The 21,343-nt window shown below is 45.0% G+C and overlaps 1 protein-coding gene across 3 annotated transcripts in view; it reads left to right on the forward strand.

Moving 5' to 3' along the window:
* The window catches only part of RASGRP3 (RAS guanyl releasing protein 3), a 62,518-nt gene extending 46,218 nt beyond the window's left edge, over window positions 1–16,300 (forward strand). For 2 of the 3 annotated variants that reach the window (XM_040551518.1, XM_040551517.1), the window contains exons 11-17: window positions 817–933; window positions 3,798–3,913; window positions 5,983–6,130; window positions 9,589–9,625; window positions 11,204–11,329; window positions 12,101–12,465; window positions 12,895–16,300. In XM_040551518.1, coding sequence (XP_040407452.1) covers window positions 817–933; window positions 3,798–3,913; window positions 5,983–6,130; window positions 9,589–9,625; window positions 11,204–11,329; window positions 12,101–12,465; window positions 12,895–12,903 — 918 coding nt within the window. In that variant the 3' untranslated portion in view covers window positions 12,904–16,300. The remainder of the gene's footprint in view (window positions 1–816; window positions 934–3,797; window positions 3,914–5,982; window positions 6,131–9,588; window positions 9,626–11,203; window positions 11,330–12,100; window positions 12,466–12,894) is intronic. The other variant, XM_040551519.1, reaches the window with a different exon arrangement.
* The last annotated feature ends 5,043 nt before the right edge of the window (window positions 16,301–21,343 follow it).

A 21,343-nucleotide genomic window follows, 5' to 3' on the forward strand; every position in this document is an offset into this window, starting at 1 on the left:
TTAACAGAAGGACATGTGGGACCCAGATTTATGGCTCATCAGCTAACACAGGCAGACTGCAGGCCACCTCCTGCTCTGATCCAGACCAAGCTGAAATTTTCCTGCCTGATGCTGCTTCCTTGGCCAGATACTCAGCAGCAGATGTAGGACAATGCCAGGCTGCCTTGCAGCATTTTTTGTGCTGACTGGCGATTTTTGAAGCCTTACCTGAAACTGAGTTCAGGTTTGTTCTCTATCTTCATCTTGCTGTGTACCAGAGCTGTTCCCAAAGCACCGTGGCCGCATGGAGTGAGTCAGGCTGCATGCTCTGTGTATCAGCTGAGCTGCCAGCTACCCTCTCATGAGGACAAAGATGTTTTTGAAGTAAAATAGCCTGGCTGGCCTTATCATGGCCAGGTGAATCAAGCCATGCCTCCTGGCCTGTTGTAAATTCACTCAAGTCCCCGCCTGGAAACATTTAGCTCTTGTTCCACTGCAGTGCAGTGCCTTGGCTGTAAATCAGTGGTGTTTCTGTGCACCAAGCACTCAGAGATCAGCATTGACATGCAGTCCTTCACACAACTCCTGTGCACCCTCCCTTTGTCCAGGTCACCTCATGCTGGCGAGCTCCTTGGGGGCTCTGTCAGGATGGAGAAAAGCAGGTTTCTGTGCTATTTCTGATTCCCATTGTGTCCAGAGACCCTCCTTCCTGCCTGCTTCCTCTGAGTCTCGTTGCTGTTGAAGCTGGTTCCAGCACTGCATATGGTGCTGCTTGTAACAGGAAATTGGATTTCGTAATTCAGATTCAAACATCTTTGTGTTTGGCTTGTCTCCCAGCAGCCTACCTCCCCGACGACCCCAAGCAAGCCAGTGGTGCCTCTGGAGTGGGCATCTGGAGTGGTACCCAAGCCTGACCCGACAGTCATTAACAAGCACATAAGAAAGTTAGTGGACGTAAGTATCTGGAAGAATTTGTTGGCCAAAGGGAACAATAGCTTTGATACTGTCATCATTGCAATTAATTTAATTTGAGGTTTTCAAGGAATTGTTGCAGTTGAGATGAATTTCAGATATCTGATAACGGATTTGAACTTTTGCTGATATCTTCAGAAATATTTCTATTTTAGTCCTAGAATCAGAGGCGGCATAAGTAAGCAGGTTTCCAGATGCAAACAAGCAAACTTTCAGGAACATCCAAACCTGGCTGCTGTGCAATGGGTTCGTTTAGCAAACATAAATTGAAAGGGCAAAGCTGAGTTGTTGCAGCTCTAGCCACTCAGTTAATGTCTGATGACAGACAGCTGGAAGCAAAAACACTCAGAAACAAGGACTCACACATTGCTAGCTCCAGAGAAGGTCTCCAGAAACCCTGCCCTATACCAAGCATTGCACTGTGCTGATCTGCTGGCAAAAGACATGTTTTTTGGTGTCTGTATGTTAGTGCCTGGTGGCCAAGCTGTCCAAAGGGCACAGATCAAATCTACTGCTCAGACCAGTATACCAGAAACAGACTTTATATTTATTTATTTATTTATAACAGAAACCGATTATCCAACATGCCAAGGTTAAAATGACGTCCTTGTTCTCTAAGGAGCCGCCTGGGAGACAACAAATGCTGACTGGCAAATTCACTGTTGGCTGGTGCTTTCCCAAGGGTGATGACTCCTTGGAAGCCCTCCTCTGGTGGAGGTGCTGTGTCTGCCCTGTGGGTAGCTCCTAGCTGGGCAAACACCTGCCAGTTTTGCTGCCTTGTTTGGAGCCTCCTCATGAGGCTCACAGAGTGCTCAGTGACTTCAGTGAGTGCTTAGGGAGTACATTATTACACCTCACTTACTCCCACTGGATTTTGGAGATCAAATTTTTAAGTGGAGCTGAATTGGAATGACCTGGATTTTTTTCCCTTTATTTACTTCTACACCAGTGCAGTCTCTCTGCCTTTTTCTGGTTTTCAACTTGCTGTCATTTGACTGTCCAGAGCATATTATGCATGGTAAAGATAGTACTGTCTTGTTATCACTTTGAAAATCTGGGCATGAGGTCATGGAGAATTACAGCTGGGATCTTGCAGCTTCAGTTTGGAAGGTGACATGTTAGGTGATGCAAACAAAACCAGGCACCATGAGGGCCCTTTGGAGAGACTGAGCCCTGTTGTGTCACTGTCTGAGGGAGTTTTACTGAGGAACCAGGAAAGTGTTATAGATAATGAAACAAGATATCCTTTTGCTTTTTACAAATTAATAACTAACTCCGGGAGGAAGTATTAAATTCTAATCTTGTCTGCGTTACAGGTCATTAATTGGGGCTGTGTAGTTAAGGTAACAAAGTCTTCAGTCTCTCACTCAGACTACAGATACATTTTGCAATTTCGTCTTTGTATGTGTTTTTTTGGTTTGTTTTTGTTTGTTTGTTTGTTTTTTGCTTGCTTGCTTGTCCTCCTAATGTGGGATGCCAGAAGTGCATGTGCTATTTCAGTATTGCTTTTGTCAGTGCCATATGTTGATAAATTCACCCCACGTCCCAAACTGTCTTTGATATAGCTTGTTTAATTCACAAGTCTCTTGGAACTCCTTAATCTTTCCAGAATGTGGTGGGCAAAGGAAATGCATGCCCCCATTCCACAATTTTGGCCTGGTTCAGGACATGTGAGCTTGAGCCTCACAGAATTAAAACATAGTTTGGGGCTGTTAGAGATACAGCTCACCAAAAGGCCCACCACACCATCCTGTACAACTATCTTTGTTTTGCCAGTCTTTGTCATTTACCAGCTGCTTTGAGTTGGGCCTTAATGCATTGTTTTTAATACTAAAAGTGCTGGATACTGCTTGGTTGTGCAAGTTGATTCCTTCTCAACATGTTTTTGAGGTCTGCCAGTCATCAGTTACAGGTCATTCCATGGTTGCTTTGAAATTGGCTTCTTCAAATTCTCATTAAAATAAGGACTCTAGAAGCACCTTTCAGAGGTCTCAGTATACCAAGTTCTTGTCTTTGTCAACCAAATATTAACCTAATGATAGAGTTTGTGTTTCAAAATATCTTTTAGATGCTCATGTTGATTTTGACACATCTTTCCCAACAGATTGATAAAATATGTAGCTTTAATGCCCCTTATGGATCTCCACAATTAGTATAAAATGGAATATACTAACTCCTTAGTAGCTAAGGAGAGCTTTCATCACTTTGTGCAACCTTTTAAATTTGATCCCATGTCTCTTTTTACTTAGCAGTACACTGGGTTGGGTTGATGGCAGGGAGTGTTTGTTAGATACAAAGTGCTTGTGATCTGGTTGTCAAAGTATCAGTAAGCAAATTGGATTGAAACAGCACTGTGGCAGAGCAGCAGTGACCAGCTAAAAGCTAAGTGAAGCCAAATATATCCAAACTACTCATGAGAAAGCTGCTGTTGAGCTGGTTTTATTTAATTTCTTTTTTTTTCTTTTTCTTTTTTTTTTTGATTAAAAAATATACTTAGTGAAACAAAGGGAATATGTCACACGGGGCAGAATTTTAGTGACATTTCAAAAAAAAAGAAGAAATAAAGCCAGGAATAACTATGTCTGAAGAGGTGTGGAGGAGCTTGAGAAGCTTCACTAGCTAAATACTGAGGTCAAGTTTTCTTAAGAAATTAGCCATTTTCCCCTACAATCAAATAAATATGGATATTGAAGTGCCAAGTAGTATTTATAGGAATAAAACAATGGAGTAGAGCATGTGATTAGTAATCTTGAACGTTCATTTAAATGCAATTAAAAGACTGAAGAGCTGGTACAGATTCAGGACAGACTGGATGTTATGACAAACATTTCCTTTTGTTTTTCCAGTCTGTCTTTAGGAACTATGATCATGATCATGATGGCTATATTTCTCAGGAAGACTTTGAAAGTATAGCTGCCAACTTCCCCTTTTTGGACTCTTTCTGTGTGCTGGACAAAGACCAGTAAGTTTGGGGGTTTCTTGTTATTTTTGTTTGTTTAGTTGGTTGGTTGTTTTGTTTAGTTTTGTTTTGTTTCCTTAATTGAAAAACTCATTAAAACAAAATGTTGAAGAGACAATGTCTCCCAGTTCTCCAAGCCTCTTGTGTTTGGCTTCTCACTCAAGGAACTGAAGATCATTGATGGTTGAATTCTATTTTCATTTAACTTCTTACACTGCATTGCCACCCAGGTAGCAGTCTGGCTTTTCCTGTTACCTTAAAAATCATCTGTTTAATAGCTTAATGAACTTTGTTCCTTCCGGAACTGAGCTGAAACCCTTAGAGTACTGTCAAACTACTCTGGAGATCCTTACCCAGACCAGTTATCAGACTGTTTAAAAAAGTTTTGTGTGGGACAAGAGAAATGAGCATAAGTAGCTGAAAGATGCTAATAAATATTCTGGGAGGTGTTGGTGGTCAGCTAGGGGCATAAGCATTGGGACTGTGTGAGTAGAAAGTGGAGGTATAAATTCTGTAGTGGTGGTTTATTGTGATAAGAGGTTCACATGATCAGTTAGGCCCTCTGTACATATGCAGTCTTCCTGTGGATTCAGATGTTGGTGAATCCAGCAAAACATTTGAGCACGTGAATTGTGCTCCTGCTGGTTAAGAATTGAGTGGTCTCAAATTCCATTTCAATGAAGCCATCTCCATCTCTACCAGGGAAAAATACACAAATAATATTTTGCAATGATTTGACTTCCCAGTTGCACCATGTACGTTTTCAGATGAAAATACACAAAAAATGCAGTTCAGCTGAGCACAGCACTAACTGTATGGTTGTCTTGGCTTGTAGCTGGCATTTGTTTTGTAGATGGCTCTTTGTCTTTCGAGATGAAGTGGTAGATTTCACACCCCGCAAAAATTATCACCAAATGTTACTGTTCAGTAACTGCAGGATGTTCCCAATCCCTACCCCTGGTTTGCCTTCGGCTTTCTGAGACTTGGTGAAAACACTGTGCTTTAAAGATCTGTCTGGTTTAGAGCTGTTTGCAGCAAGTGCTTTGCTGTTCATCAGTTCAAACAGACACAGCCCCCATCTGCCAAGGGAAAGACGGGGTATAGTCACTTGGGATGTAAGGATATGCTCTAAAGGACATCAAGCAGCAGGAGGATGTGTTTTGGGTAGTCCATTCATTTCTAATTCCCCAGACTGTCCAGCTCGTAGCTCCCTTGCAGCGAACCCCAGGGGTACATCTGGCATCAAAGCCTGCAGCTGAGGCTTTCAGCTTACCTGAACTAGCAATCCTCACAGCTTGGGAAACTGCTAAAAGCTCTGTTTAAGTAATTTGTGAAGTTCTTTGTTTTGCTTATCTGGGTGCAGTAAAACCTTGGACTACTTGGGGATGTGTTTCTCTTTGTCTTTCCCTGTGTCTGTGATGACCTAGTCAGACCCAATGTTTACCATGTAGGTCCTTTCTAGATACATCCCCGATTCTCATCCCGGCCATGCAATGTTTGGTAGGGCTGGTGGCTAACACCAGCCTTAAGCTCTCCTCCAGACCTCGATGTGTAGGAGATTGCAGCCAGCAGAGCATGGCTGTTTCTCTAACATCCCTTTCAAGAGCTTTTCAAACCCAAGTCCAGGAGAGAAGGTGTTTGACCAGGTCTTTAGCTTGCTGTACCGTTCTTCAACTGGGACATGGTGCATGGTTCATGGGGAGTGGTGGTGGGTGCCCAGAGCAGGCCCTGACTCCTTTCCAAGCCACCTGTCTCCGTGGCTGGCTGGGCCAGCAGTGGCCATGGGCCTAAGGAGTCTCCTTCACAGGATGGCCTGGTCTGAGCCACCAAATGCTCTGATACCATGAACAGGTGAGAAACCAAGGCCTGTGCTATGAGTTCAGTGTCTGCTGTTTAATGAAGAGTAAGAACCACAAAGATGCTAAAGAAAAGCTTGTTTCTTCTGCCAAGACTATCATAGCTCTTTCAAAGAACGCGCTTTGTATGCTGCATGCTTTTTGCAGTGAGAAAGTCCTGACGTGTTTGGTGCCATGGGCAGTGACAGATCTACTCTATTGTTTTTTTCCTAACAGAGATGGTCTTATAAGCAAAGAAGAAATGATGGCTTACTTTCTGAGAGCTAAATCGCAGTTCCAGTGTAAAATGGGACCAGGGTTTATTCACAACTTCCAGGAGATGACCTATCTTAAACCAACTTTCTGCGAGCACTGTGCAGGATTTGTAAGTATGTTTTTAGTAACAGCATACCTCACACGAAATTTCGTATTCTTCAACGTAGATGGGGTCAAACTGGTTCAATGTGCTGTTGAAGTTTCTTCAGCTTGGCCAAATGCCTCATTGCACTTCAAAGCACAAAGCATTTCCTCATGTTGTAGCTGTGGTACCCAGTCTTGTTTTGGTGGTTCCTGAATACAGGCATTTGTAAGAATTACTGTTACAGGGAAAAAAAAGTAAAATTATGTTAGCTAAAGGACATTAGAGACTGTATGAATGGCCTTACTTGGTTTATCTTAAGTTCTTTAATTTGGCTTGATTTCCCATGTAAACAAGCTCAAGGGAAAATGGGTGTCTGGAACAGAGGATGTAGATGAAGCAAAAGCTGTTCTTTCTCAGGAAATTGCACATGGCAACATAGCTCTGCTCATAATTCTCTGAACAGCCATAACAGCCTTAATCCTTTCTCTATTGAATTAATAGATCTTCTAATTCAGTCAAGAAATCAGAAGTGCTTCCAACAGTTCTGTAACATGAGAAAGTTTGGCATTTCATTATTTTTTTAAGTTGCTTTTTCTCTCAGTCATAACTTACAAGAAGATGCTTATTAGAGCGCTCTACACAAAACTGGCAAACCTTTGTGTTTGTGAACCTTTGTGTTGCTTGCAAACCTCTTCCATCTTTTCCCACTTCAAACCAAGTAAGGAAAATTATTATGATTTAGATGTCACTTTAACGTACACACCTTGCTGAAGTCAAATGCCCACACGTGGCCAGCCACAGGAGTATGCAGGGCTAGGAGTTTCCATCAGGGCAGAGGATCCTGCTCTCTGCCTGCACGTGGCCCATGCTCAAGGTGTAAAGCCAGAGCATTGTCCCTGCTGTCCCATGCTGACCTACTGCCGGTATCAACGGCAAAATCTTCAGCTTCTACTCTGTGACCTTTCCCACCAAGTAATATTTCTTCATGGCTGAAAGCAACAACTACAGCACCACTGAGCACAAAGACGTGCCTGCTCTCAGGCTGGGGCTGCCGTTCCTGCTCCTGTCCCTTTTCCCACTGATCGAGGCCAGGGAAAGAAGGAATTCCACCTATTTCCGCTGGAACTGCAGAAACCCGAGAGGTGACAGAGTTAATGCTGATTCAGGAGCCTGGTGGCGGGCTCTCCAGCCGACAGCTCCAGCAGACCATCGGGGCGCTGGAGGTGACCGGTCTTAGCCTATTGTTTCGGGCTGCCTGCAGCCTCAGGAAGATGTCATTGCGTTCGTGACACTTGGTTCATGCTTGGAAAGCTTCCATGGCCAAGTGGGGCTCAGGAATGTCCTGCAATGTGTTCTCCACCAGATATTTTTCTCCTGTATCAGTTTACTGGCTGGTCATTGTTGTATTTTTCACGTCTCCCCGAATACATCCAGTTCAGGAATAAAAATGAGTAAGGGGTTGTACGGGAAATGGAAATAAGGTCATTTTTCCTGTCAGCTCACTGAATTCATTGGCATTGTCCTGTGGATGAGTTGGGCGAATAGGACAGGAACCAATGACAAAATCTGCTGCGTGCTTGCTGTGCATTTCAGCGCCATCCATCCGCAGGTGGAAACTTACTTTTGCACTGATGCAGTGATTCACCGTCAAAAAAATGTGCACTGACTGTGCAGTAGGATGAACAGGCATGACAGCGCAATGTCCGCTGTACCCAGTAAAATATCTATTATTAAAACGATATGACCTTTAAAGGTCAAGCTAAAATCTAATGCCGTTCACAGTGTGAAATTGATACCACTGCTGCCGGTCTCAGTTCCGACCCACAGCTTGAGTTGCGCCATGTGTCAGGGTGGCTGACCATCCATCCCTTCCAGCTTTGTCATCCAAATTTGCACAGATCCTCTTACCCTGGAGCTGGCTCGAGCCAGCTTTGCTGCAAAGCTGTGTCAGATGGATGCAAAGCTTTAGGTCAGGATCACAACATGGCGCTGCAAGGAGGCTGTGCCCACTGTGTGTGGCCATGAGAGCAGTGCCAAAACTGAGTGAGATAAAGGCTCGGAGCTAGAGAGGTGAAAAGGCTCTCCAGTAGGAACAGAACAGAGCGCTAATAAAAGAAATAAGTCGTCCCACTTCAGGTGATTCTGGTGTCTCTGTGCTGCTCTCCCAGGAGGGACAAGGGGGCTCCACCACCACCGTGAGACCACAGCACCCACAGTCACTGTGTGCATCCACAGCATTTTGCAGGAGAAGGGCAAGCAGCAGGCTTTCTAGGGGCTTTGTTTCCACTGCTGTCCCTTCTGTTATTTTACTCACCTTTCTTCCTCCTTGCCTAATCTGGTTTTCTCTCTTTCCAAGCCCCTGTTTTTCCTCACAAATTCTTTTTTGCAGCATATGATTGTTATATTTGCAGAATATATAGGATTTTTTCCCCCATCATCTTCCTATTTTGTCTTATTTTACTCTTTCCTTTGTCCTCCGAATGTTCTGCAGCTCTTCCTTTTGGATATCTCTTTACTCAGCATATTTACCCCCTGCACAATGTGCATCCCCTCTTAAAAGCACAGCGAGGCAGCACGTGCAGTTTTGACTGCCTTGATATGCTCACCCTCCCTGCTAATGTTTTGAATGAGTTCAGGATAAATAAACACTGCAGTCCTTGACCTTTTTTCCTTTAATACTGGGCTAGACTCTCCTCTCTCTGCCTCTTGGAGTGAAAAATGTTTGTTTTCATAATGCCATGGTTGTAGTTATCTCTTTTTTTTAAGTGTAGAGATAAAAATTTACTAGGGATTTTTTTTTTTTTCTACTTCCAAGCAATCCTGCTCACATCACGGGCAAAGCTTCCCAAAAGTGGGACCGCACATGCTGCCTCCTGGAAGGCCAGCATTTGCTTGTTTTGTACTTCAGCAAGGACAGCCTCTGGGAGGAGGCAAAGAGGGAATTTATCAACTTCTCTGCCTGTTTCAGGCTTCAACCATCTCGCAATGGAAAAAGTCAGGTGAATGAATCAGCTTGCTATGGCTGGGTGTGCTAGGGACCAGTTCAGGAGCCAAGAACCTCATGTTTGTCCCCAGTGGTGTTTTCACCTGCTATTCCTGAATGGCACAGGCCATTTGTGTGTCTGAAGAATGGCTGTACAATGGAAGTTACCCCGGAGATGGCACAAAGTGAGCTAGAAGCAGAACACACTCTGCCAGTTTCAGTAAGCTTGGTATGACAGCAATTCCCAACACATTCCTGGAAGCACACCTCAGCTGTGTCTCCCCTTCTCTGGTAATCCCCCTGTAGGCAGTAGAAATATGGGGGAAGCCACACAAGCCTTATCACAACTAGAGGGGGAGGTCTGCCTGACAGGAAGGGTGTTAAGAGCAGTTGTATCCTGTTTGTGCTTTTGTAGCCATTGGTACTTCCTCATTGTGACCTTGTTTTCCTTCCGGCTTTCTTTTCTGATTCCTTGATGTTCTTTTGTCTTTCTTTGCAGCTCTGGGGTATAATCAAACAAGGCTACAAATGCAAAGGTAAATAAATATTTTGCATGGATTTTTCATGATATGGGTGCTGGGTTTTAACAGAAGTCAACAGTATTTTTTACTAGAACGGCGGCTTTTCATCCCAATTTTGCTTAAGGACTTGGTACCGGCTGTGACCAGTGGCTGCTGCTACCCCACAAAGCCTCGCTGCAGCAGTGGACGTGGCTGTTCTGGGAGCTGAAGGTCCAAAGCAGCCACTGGCTCCACGAGGTGTCACTTTGTACCAGCAAAAAAATTGCATCTCAGAAGACGAAGTGTCCTCCTGCCAGCAGGGAGACATCCTGAAATATAACTCCTGAGACCTAGGGTCAGGAGAAGGTCTGCTGGCAGTTGTGTCTGTATCGTGTACATCCGTGTGCCAGTACTGAAGGCTAGCTGGTCTTGCAATGCAGCAGTGGCTGAGCTAGAAATAGACAAGCATTTAATTCCTGGACTGCCCAGCAGATCTCATTGCAAGGACTTCTGCAGCAGTTCAGCATAAAAAAATCCTAGAGCTCTTACAGCACTCTCAGTTGCTTTCACTAGATGTTTAATTGCTTACGCAGTACTTGCACCATGTCAAGCAGGTCAGACCAAGAATGACACTGTGCTGGTCCTCTTCGGCTCTGAAGTCCTGGACCAATTTATTTCTCAAGTAGAAGAAGCTGAAGGGCTTTTCACAGCTGTAGTTGCACCTCAGTTATTTACAGAGGAATGTTCACATTGGAGCTTCACAGTCATATTTATATGCAATCTCTTTTTCCCTCGGTCTTACCCTTGCACCCAGCAGACTGGTGAAGAATTGGCAGGATTGTTTTTTAGGATACCCCCGATTTTTTAGGATACCCCTATTCCCATCTTCCTCTCCCACCCACGAACATCTCTTCCTCTGAGGGGGTGAGGAAAACGCCCATGACTAAGCCACTGCACACAGCTCAGCTGTTCCTGACCACCGTCATCTGAGCAGCTGCAGCAGGGCCAGTTGTGGTCTGCACTTTTCGTGGTAGGCTGAGGGAAGGAAGGTAGAGTTTTGTCACAGCAGCCCTGTAAACTTGAGATCCGAAAGCTGAGCTCTGTCCTGCAACCATTGCTTGCAACCGTGGCCCAGTGGGGAGAGAACAAAAGTGGCTCTGTAGCATCAAAATCACAGGCACTGGAGCGTGAGAGTAAGAGAGCCGAGCTTCTCGCTCAGATCTCCACGTGGTCAAGGAGTGCCTGCCCTCTGCGGGTACCAGCTGCTGCACCCGTTTGGGTGATTTCTGCCTCTGGGCACAGAACTGTCACCTTCTAGCTGGCACCTCTGGTGCTGCACTAGCAAGGAGGGCAGGATTCATCTGTTCAGCTCTGCTCCTGACCCCAGCGCCGTGGCTCAGGAGATGAAGCTGGGCAGTGTGGCGAAGGTTGTTTTGTTTTTATTTTGAACTCCCATCACAGCAAATGATCCATTTTTATAACTCCCTTCACACCCTCTGTCAAAGTATCTGTTTGGTCAAGGTCCCTCCTCTCAGCTGCCTGCTAACAGCCCTGAGGGATCACCAGGTAGCCGTGACTTTGCTTTCGGTGACTTGACAATTCCCTCCCTTACAGACTGCGGTGCCAACTGCCATAAGCAATGCCGAGACCTGCTTGTGCTTGCCTGCAGAAAATTTTCCAGAGGAACCTCTGTGGGCAGCAACCACGGCTCCCTGCCTAGCAGCCCCTCTCTGCCGCCAGGTGAGAGCACTCTTTTGTTTCTATATTAAACCATTGCTGGCATCCTCTTTAATAGCCAGCGTCCTTACTGCCTCTTCTAATTTTTCCTTTGTACCAACACACAGAGCAGCCTGTGTACTTTCCGATGCACTGGCTTGTGTTCAACGCTCTAATTACAAGAGCTCTTTCTGCAGGGAGCTGTGGTGGCCTTAGTCTCCTGCCTGAAACTCCCTGTCCTGCTATGCCAGCTGAAAATATAAAAAATAAGATGAGAATTAGGGAAATTGCACTTTTCCTTGTAGGACAGTTAGTGGCAGGGACTGAGACACACAGAGGCACAATCCTGGCTCTGCCTTGCACCCCCTCAAGCATGCAGATGGAGGGAAGAGAAAATTGTGCACACAAGGCCAGAATCAGCTTCTGAGCAGCATATGGATATTGCTAATTACACCACTGCTTCGTATAGGGGGCTATCTGGAAGAAGGAGCAGCCTTTTTCAGAGCTTTCCTCGGCAAAGTGATGCTGCTGCCTTCTCCTCCATGCACCCTAATGCTGCCTGCACAAAGCACCCCTGCAAGCCATCATGCAGTTATATACAATGGCATATCAAGACCTAGTCCTGAAATAGATTTAACTACTAAAAGACTTGCACAAATCTCCCAGAATAGCCAATTTTTTTTCTGAACCTTTAAATCCCTTCCTTCTCTCCCTTTGACCCAGGCTTAAGATATCTTTTTGCAAAGATCTTGAAGAAGAATATTTAAAATAAACAATTCCACTTTTTTCTTTCAGTCCAGGATGAGGTATTCGAATTTCCCAGCGTTGCTACAGAACATCAGGACCTTGATAGCAGAGCTATCACCCTTGTCACTGGCTCCTCACGGAAAATTTCAGTGCGGCTGCAGCGGGCAACCACCAGCCAAGCAACGCAGACAGAACCACTGTGGCATGAGCCGGGCTGGAGCGACTCAGGATCCCATACTTTCCCCAAAATGAAGTCCAAGTTCCACGGCAAAGCTGGGAAGAACAAAGGGTTTGCAAAATGGGAGAACGAAAAGCCCAGCATGCAGGCCAATGTAGATATAGACACTGAGGCTCCCCAGCACATCCTGGATCACAATGGAATAGAAACGCTCCCCGAAAGACAGGAATCTGAGGTGAGTTGAAGCAGTCACCAGGACAAATTACAATCTGCTAGTCTGCAGTCTCGTAAGGTTATTTCATGAATTTCAAAACACTTTTTCATTCACGTTTCCTGTTACTTCTTAAATGAGGGTCACTTTCAGAAAAACGTCAAATCATCCCTAGATAATTTTCTACACCGCAATGTGTATTTACTGTAACTCTGTAAACATGGGTTTGGTTCTTGGTGGCAGTAAGCGCTTTTAGGAGCTGGATGTTTTTCTTTTTGAGAATTGTTAAAACGGCTCTGTGTTAGATTCACAAGAACAAGTCTTTTGGTAAACATTCGAGTCCAGGCTAGGGCACAGCTTCTGTTGCTCTTACCCATAAATTTTAAAATCCCAACACCTCATGCTTTTATTGACTGCTTTTGGTAAAATGTGCCTATTTTCTTTTGGTTACAGGACAGCTGATTGCTTACCCTGAAACACAGAAAAATGGATGACAACCGTAGTACAGCCAGTTGACAGACTGTCATAGACCACATTTGGCCATGGGAAGTTTTCCTGTACCTCATACTTTTAAATTCAACCGTAGCCATTTTTCAAGAGCTGATAGGTGTTACAGAGCACTATTTATTTTCTTGCATGATTAAGCCATTTGGATGAACATTACACGGACACAGCAGAACAGATCTCTGCGCTCAGTGTTTTTTTCTCTTGTATGACTTTGTGGAAACTTCCTCTACATGCCAGCGAGGATGTATTTGGTCTCCTTTGAATATACTGCATCATTTCAGTATGTCTGCCAGCAACAACAATGGTGAGGACAGAAGCCAACCATCCACGTTCGTTTGATAACACTCCTTTTTCAGAGGCTTGCAATGATTTTTAAGGAAAGAAGTAGGTGTGTATGTTGATTACATCTCAAACAAAAATCTTTCCAAAAAGTCCTCTACACTGAAATCCTTTGCACACCCGCTGGTTTGAATCTGGGGCACGTTTACCTTGCTATAGCGAGTGCAGTGATGTTCAGCACGGTGATAACAGTTCCTAGACCGAGGATCCTTCGAGCACAGAGCCTGTGGCTGGGAGCAAAGGAGTTCCAAGACACTATGCAGATGTCTGGTGATACTGCAAGGGAGAGGAGTCCTCTCTGCCAGCACTGATTATGGTAGAATTAGTATGTAATAAACATCTTAGTTTAAGTGTGTGTCTGTATGTGTATGTAATGTTCCATGTTTTTCTCAGGGTAGCAATCCATACATGTTGAGTAAAATATGACACGAAGCGTACTGATGAGTAACTTTCAAATTAAGTTTGTTAGTGTAGGATCTAACACCCCAATCTGCAATGACTGGAGAAGCAGACTCGAAGTGGGATGTCTCAGAAACATTAACTTACCTAAGGCGCACAACCCTCACCTGGAATAAGAGAGAAAAGCAAAACCCAGGGCAAATCTCAAACCTGAACGACATGGTCCACACTGGTAAACACACTGTCGTCATCTCCTTCCCCCTCCACCTCCCCAGAGAAATAGTAGCTGTGGGGGAGCACACACGCTGAATTAAAGCAACCCTAAATGAAAGATTTCCTACAAAATTCAAGTCATTGCACCCTTCACCAGGTGAAGCCCTGAAGATCAAAGAGCACTTCCATAGACTTCCCTAACCAAAACTGACCAACTCCTCTGTGGAAATCTGACTGTAAACTGTGCTGTGACTACATGAGGCCTGCTCAGAGTTGCAGGTTTCCTTTGTTTTCCAGCCCTAATGGTAATGATGGTAAAAATCCGAGAACAGAAAGAAAAGGTACTCTTAAAAGAAAAGAATTAAGAAATAAGCACTGCAGTGAGCACTGATTTCTGAGCTAGGATGAGAGCCAGAAGCATCCTTCGCTCACACTGCTGTGGGCAAAGAGCAGACACGAGCAGAAATAGAGAAATACAGCCTGTATTTCCTGTGGGGGCCAGGTGACGGGCCGCCACATGCTGACTGCACAGCTACCGTTACAGCGCATGGCTCGCACACAATGAAAATGATGTGGTAGAGAATTTGAATAGAAAAATTTGGTTACGATCCAGGCTGTTGATGGATCTGTTGAGATAAGCCTTTTAACGCTTTATAAATGAGGTGTTTGTGTGTAACTTCATTCTTAACATCATGTAAGAGTTTTAACCAGCGCTGGGTCTGTACAGCTCAGGCTATTTCTCACAGGCTTTTGAAAATCAGTTGCAGCTCTTGCTCTGAAAGTTGCCTGCTCTCCTATTTCTGTCAGGCCCACAAACCATGCCTATCTGCATTTCTTTGTCGGAGAAGAATGTTTCTAGCACACAACCTTTACCTATTCCCCAGGATATTTACAGATTTTTGTCTAAGTTATTTAAAACGCTAGGTGCTCTGTTCTTTTCTTTGAACATATGTTGTCTTTTCCCCATACACCATCATCAAGAGATAGAATCACATTTAAGAGAAAAATGATGTCTTCTACAGAAGCAGCTCCTGCTTTCTGAGGGATCTTTTCTGCTAGCAAGTAGACCACTTTAGCTTCAACCCACTGCAGAAATCTCATCAATGCATCTCCTGAAAGCCTGGCAGCTTTGGGTAGCTACATGCTTACCTCAGCAGTAGCTAGAATTAAGTTGTAGATCAAGCATAGACCGTGTGCACACCCAGCTGATCCTTCAAAGCAAAGTATCACCACGTCCAAGAAGGACCCACACTAGGGGAGAGTTTCAAGGAGCTGCTCCTGCTGGAACCCTTTGCTTTAGGCAACCTAGGAAGGGGAGTGATGAGCATTGCAGGCAGTAAATGTTCACTGCCATTGGAAAATCTGAGGAAAAGATACTGGGTCGAAATGCAGCCACCCACCAAAAAGGAACAGGCTCATCATAGACAATGTAATAACTCAATTTAAAAAAATGCATTAGCAGGTTGTTTGCAGCAGAACACTGATCTTTGTTTGACAACAAGCGACAGAGTGGAGAGAGGTGGCAGGGCAGGAGCAATCACTTTAAGAAGTCGGTGTAAGATGAGCTCCTTACTTTGCAGGATGCCTGAATACATAAAATAAAAAATCCTTTTCTCTCCTTACTTCACAGTTGACGCCTTTTTCTGAACGGGGACAAGACTTTTCCTCAGCTCACAAAAACAAGCTTAGATCCCCAGTCTGAGTAAAGCAACAAAGAATTTCTTGTTTGGCTCTTCTGACTTCACAAAAGGCAAAACCTTCACAGATCCCAACTGAGCTATACACCTCTGCTGTCCTCGGTGAAATCCTGCCTGCTTGTAGAGCAATTCCAGGAGAGTGTTCAGGAAAAGGTGCAAGAGGGTCATGTGTATTGGATTAATGAAGTAGCTACAGTGAGAAACAATCCCAGATGATGCTGGGTACTTCTACCACATCCCTTCTTCCTTCCTCTGGATCTTTAGGAATCTGAGTGGGAAAAAGGGGCATTTTTGTGCTCTGAAGGAGCGGAAAGAAGAAAGATTATGCCAAACCTTATTTACACGCCAAGTCTTATTTACAGCCTTATCTGTGAATGCCAAAGAATAGAAGCAATGACAGTAGGTGAAAAATGCAAATGCTTGGGTAGACCCTGTAAGAGATGGTAGGGCTGTTGAAGCCAAACCCACCAGCACTTTCTGTGCTTCTGCAAATCCTACACAAAGCCTTGTGTTACAAGTAAGCGGGCTGCAGCTTTGCCACCAGATTTACCAAGCAGCTCTGAGCACTATGCAAGTAGCCAAGTGGATATCCGTCTGAGCGAGCTGTAAACCGAGGGAGCTGTATTTCAGCACTCTCCCCGAGTCTAGATCTTGCCCTCTCCCGCCCCCAAGTCTTATCCAGCCTTTGGACTTTAAAAGAATAATCCCAGCTCTATAAAGAAACCTTTTCCTAGACAAAGTATCTTCTGAAATGAGATTTCCTCAGCCAGGGTAAGTCAGAAGTTTTTTTGGGGGGGAAACAGGGAAGGAGGAACAGGGTGGGAAAGCAGGGAACAGTACCACGCTTTCTGATCAGAGCCAGTCCAATGCATGAATTTTCCCTGAGTGGGAAAGGTAAGGGCTTTCTCCTCTCAGTACAGGAGAAGATAAAAAGCTAGGCTGCAGAGCAAGGTTAGGGGCAGCTGCTGCCTAAGATTTTATATTTTCTGAACTGGAGTGGGATGGCTGCAGCCAGCCCCATGGTCTGTTGCTCAGGGATTCCTCTGTGGAAGCCAAAGTGAAAGCAGAGCCTGACATAGCCCCCAAGGCTTTCCCACAGGGCGCTTGGACAGCTCTGCTTGAGGCAGCCTGAGCACCCAGACATGGATCCTTGCAGCTTGGGACCCAAGTTCCCAAAGTTTTGAGCCTCTCTGTAGGAAATAGCTTCATGTGAAGGATCCTGGACACAGGGAAGAAAAACACCACAGTAAACAAAGAACAGACAGATGGGGACTAAGCGTGGGAAGAGGCATGCTAAGAGAGCTCTCCCTCTCTACGTGACACCAGGACTGGAAGGGACCCCAAGAGAGACCCAGCAGAAAGGGAAGGAAGGAAGGAAGGAAGGAAGGAAGGAAGGAAGGAAGGAAGATCTGAATGCAGACTTCAAGGAGACGAGGAGGAGAAACAAGGGCTTGTTGTTCTGCAATCATCACAGACAAAAAAAAAAATTAACCAAGGTTTGCTTCACTCAGCATCAGCCTAGCTGATGGGCATCTGTACAGCACAAAAAACAGCTCCAAGTACTTCTCGAGAGAGTCTTGATAGAGTTGGCCCACACGGGGACACTGGAGGAATAGATGTAACTTTGGAAAAAGTTTTTGAGTTATCAGCACACTGAACTAGATTCTCAAAAAAAGCAGTGCAGCCAACATGTCTCTCTCAGGCTAAGTTCATTGGAAAATCTGTGCTGAACTCCAAATTGCTGTTTACAGCTGCTGACAATACAGTCCTAAGAGACTGGAAAACCATCAGCAAAAGGCTACTGCTGGGGCACTATGAAATTTAGCCAAAGAGTCTGCTTTTTCCATGAGTTAAGCCAATGCCGGAAAGTTTAGAGAGTCCTTATCACCTTCATCTCTGCTTCATGTGTGAAAACGAGTTATGACCTTCCACCTGCCCACAGCACAGGCAAACTCTCTCTTTCTTTGGTTTTACAATAGTGTTTTCCTACTTTTTGTACTTGTTTTTCTCTCCTCTGTTGTGGGAAAGACCCACGTGGACAAGAGGGGAAATTACTGGACAATAAAGGGGAAACAATGACACTGACAGCACTCGGAGCTGTAAAAATCATAGAGTAAACATGGGAGAAAAAATATTTTTTCCCCTTCTAACCTTGTTTGTTTAGTCATTAGATGTTCTACTTATGTTCAGCCAAGGGAAGAAAGCAATGTTTACAGCTGGTTATAGCGCTTGCTTTTTCAGTTTGTGTCCCTTTCAAAAAACAACCTAAAACAAACAAATTCATAGAATCATAGAATATCCCGAGTTGGAAGGGACCCATAAGGATCATCAAGTCCAACTCCTGGCACCGCACAGGTCTGCCCAAAAGTTTAGACCACGTGACTAAGTGCACAGTCCAATCGCTTCTTAAATTCAGACAGGCTGGGTGCAGTGACTACTTCACTGGGGAGCCTGTTCCAGTGTGCAACCACCCTCTCGGTGAAGAACCTCTTCCTGATGTCCAGCCTAAACCTCCCCTGCCTCAGCTTAACACCATTCCCGCGGGTCCTGTCACTGGTGATTACGGAGAATAGGTCACCTGCCCCTCCACTCCCCCTCGCGAGGAAGTTGTAGACTGCGATGAGGTCCCCCCTCAGCCTCCTCCAGGCTGAACAGGCCCAGTGACCTCAGCCGCTCCTCATACGTCTTCCCCTCTAGGCCCTTCACCATCTTCGTCGCCCTCCTCTGGAGGCGCTCCAACAGTTTCATGTCCTTTTTGTACTGTGGTGCCCAGAACTGCACACAGTACTCGAGGTGAGGCCGCACCAGCGCAGAGTAGAGCGGGACAATCACTTCCCCCGACCGACTAGCAATGCCGTGCTTGATGCACCCCAGGATACAGTTGGCCCTCCTGGCTGCCAGGGCACACTGCTGGCTCATATTCAACTTGCTGTCAACCACAACCCCCAGATCCCTCTCTGCGGGGCTGCTCTCCAGCATCTCGTCGCCCAGTCTGTACGTATAGCCAGGGTTGCCCCGTCCCAGGTGCAGGACCCAGCACTTGCTTTTGTTAAACTTCATGTGGTGGGTGATCGCCCAGCTCTCCAATCTGTCCAGATCTCTCTGCAAGGCCTTTCCACCCTCATCCGAGTCCACAACTCCTCCAAGTTTGGTGTCGTCGGCAAATTTGCTCAGAACACCTTCTAGTCCTACATCCAAATCATTTATAAAAACATTGAAGAGGACTGGCCCTAAAATGGAGCCTTGAGGGACCCCACTGGTGACCATCCGCCAGCCAGATGTGGCCCCATTTACCACAACCCTTTGAGCCCTGCCCGTCAGCCAATTGCTCACCCATCGTATGATGTTTTTGTTTAGCTGTATGCTGGACATTTTGTCCAGTAGGATCCTATGGGAAACCGTGTCAAAAGCTTTGCTGAAGTCCAAAAAGATCACATCGGCTGGTTTCCCTTGATCGACTAGATGGGTGATCTTATCATAAAAGGAAATCAAATTTGTTAGGCAGGACCTACCCCTCATGAACCCCTGTTGGCTGGGTATTTTGAGAGCCTACATAGGAGAAACACTTCCTATTCACGTCACATTCTGCTCTCTGCAGCGCTGATGTGATTCTAACATAAGGGTACACTAGGAGGCTAATAAAGCAAGAGCATCTGGTTTATTAGGCCAGAGGTTGGTTAATATAGAGCCTGTGTTTGGGGCACTCAGATACAAACAGAATTTTCAAGGAGACACAGTTGAAGTCCTCACCATGTTAGAACAGGTTACCTGCATGCTCTGGCTGAGAAATCCAACCTGTGGATAGAGGAGCCCCTCTTGGGGCCACCACCTGTAATGGCACACCACTGTGAAGCTGCACACTTCAGGGGTTTGACTAGAAACATGAGCTAAGGACTATCAGCCAACACCAATCCTAAAGATAAACCAGCCAGAGAACAGCTACAAGCAAAAAGGCTCCCTAAGGCGAGTGAATGATGCATGGTGAAAGCTCAGCTTGATGCCCTTTTCCCTTGCTGCATTACTGGTTTGCACACAGTAAGGAATATTCATCTATTCCTTAGAACCTGACTGTGACTACAGTGCAGACAGAGCACAGTATTTTAAGTCACGTACCAACATGCCTGATGTGAGAAGCAAATGTGTGTTCAAGACTTTGAGAAACAGGATGCATTTTCCTACAAAGCGACAACACTTAGGATAACTCTCTCAAGAGACAGGATGGAAAAGCAATGCAAATGAAGCTATAGGAGACAAAAGTTGCTGGAGAGAAAGACGCAAAGGGAAAAGCAGAACAAAATGCCCAAAGCTTGTAGAAGAGAGAGTGGCAAGAACAACCAGGGTTTAAATGAAGAACACTGTTTCATTGTATAAATGCCTGCTTACTTAGTTGCCTTCTTGATCTCCTGGAGTTCTGCTTTCCATCACATTGTAAAATGAAACCCAGCACATACATTCAATCCACCACAAGCCTAATAATCTCAACAACCCATCTCTGCTCTCCCAGTTTCCAGTTACAAGATTCCTTTCGGCCCAGCAGGAATCTTGTTTGCAAAACAGTATCAAAGTATCAGGGCATCATACAGACAATAACAAAGCAGTGGCTGTTTGCTTTTATTAATAAAGGCTGCTCTCTACACATATACAAAGCTTGTTTTCTCTGCAAAACAAAGAAGTCACAGCACACTAGGAGGAAACAGAGTAAGGAAAACAACAACAGCTGGCAGAAGCAGTGTTTTCTTCCCTGTAAAGCCTTCTGTTTTGAATTTTTTTTCCTCCTTCAAAAAGTCCCCCCTCAAACAGCAATAAAAAAAGGGGTCAGCATACCCTAAATACTGAAAGAGGGAGGAGAAGCTGCATATTTTGAGGAGAAAAAGCTACTAAGACAGGGTAAATCTGTTCTCCCCCAACCCCACCATTAGCATTTTACCATGCCACCTCAGCATGCAAAGTTGAGAATATCCACTGCAGCAAAAGACAAAGCCTTGCAGAGAAACTGGCAGCTCTAGCACAGAAAAGTCCCTGAAGGTGCTGTTGCAACTCAACCAGCAGCTCTCTAAACAGCCTCCTAAGTTCTCTCATTAGGGATGGGTTTGCAGCACTCAAAATGCACTGACAGAAAACACCAGCCTCTTTACCATGAGGAGCAGTGTGAGGAAAAGCAGAAGCTGTCAGCTTGACACTATTACATTCCCAGACAGAGGCTCTTTACCTCTGCCTATCCACCTTTATCAGTCTAGGACCGTCCCAGTTGAAAGAATCTTAATTTAAATTTAAAAAAAGCCACTAAAACCCACTGACCCAAGCGGGCAAGGTATTGCCCTCTCACACGGTAGATACCTTTTCTGCAGCACCCCGATACAAGAATCCATCAATACCTTTGCGATGCAGTCCATCTTTATATGGATGGACCATATCCATCTTTATATGGATATATATCCATCTTTAGATGGATGCTTTGTGATTTGAACTGTATTATGCCGAGATAGCTCTATCTGGGTGACCCCCAAAGACCCAGATTCAACATGGAAAACTTTTTCCTTGACAGGCTTGTCAAAATCTGTTCGAAGCATTTAAAAAAAAAAAAAAAAAGAAAACACACCATAACAGACATTATCTCAGATTCTCAAGTGCCTTTCATGGAAAGGCACTTCACTTCTAGCTTGTGAATCACTAGCAGCACCTAGTGGCCCGAACAAATTAAGCAGGAGATTTTCAGATTGATCACATAATGAAATACAGGGAGATAG

This window comes from Cygnus olor, chromosome 3, assembly GCF_009769625.2.
Source record: "Cygnus olor isolate bCygOlo1 chromosome 3, bCygOlo1.pri.v2, whole genome shotgun sequence".
NCBI classification, from domain to species: domain Eukaryota; kingdom Metazoa; phylum Chordata; class Aves; order Anseriformes; family Anatidae; genus Cygnus; species Cygnus olor.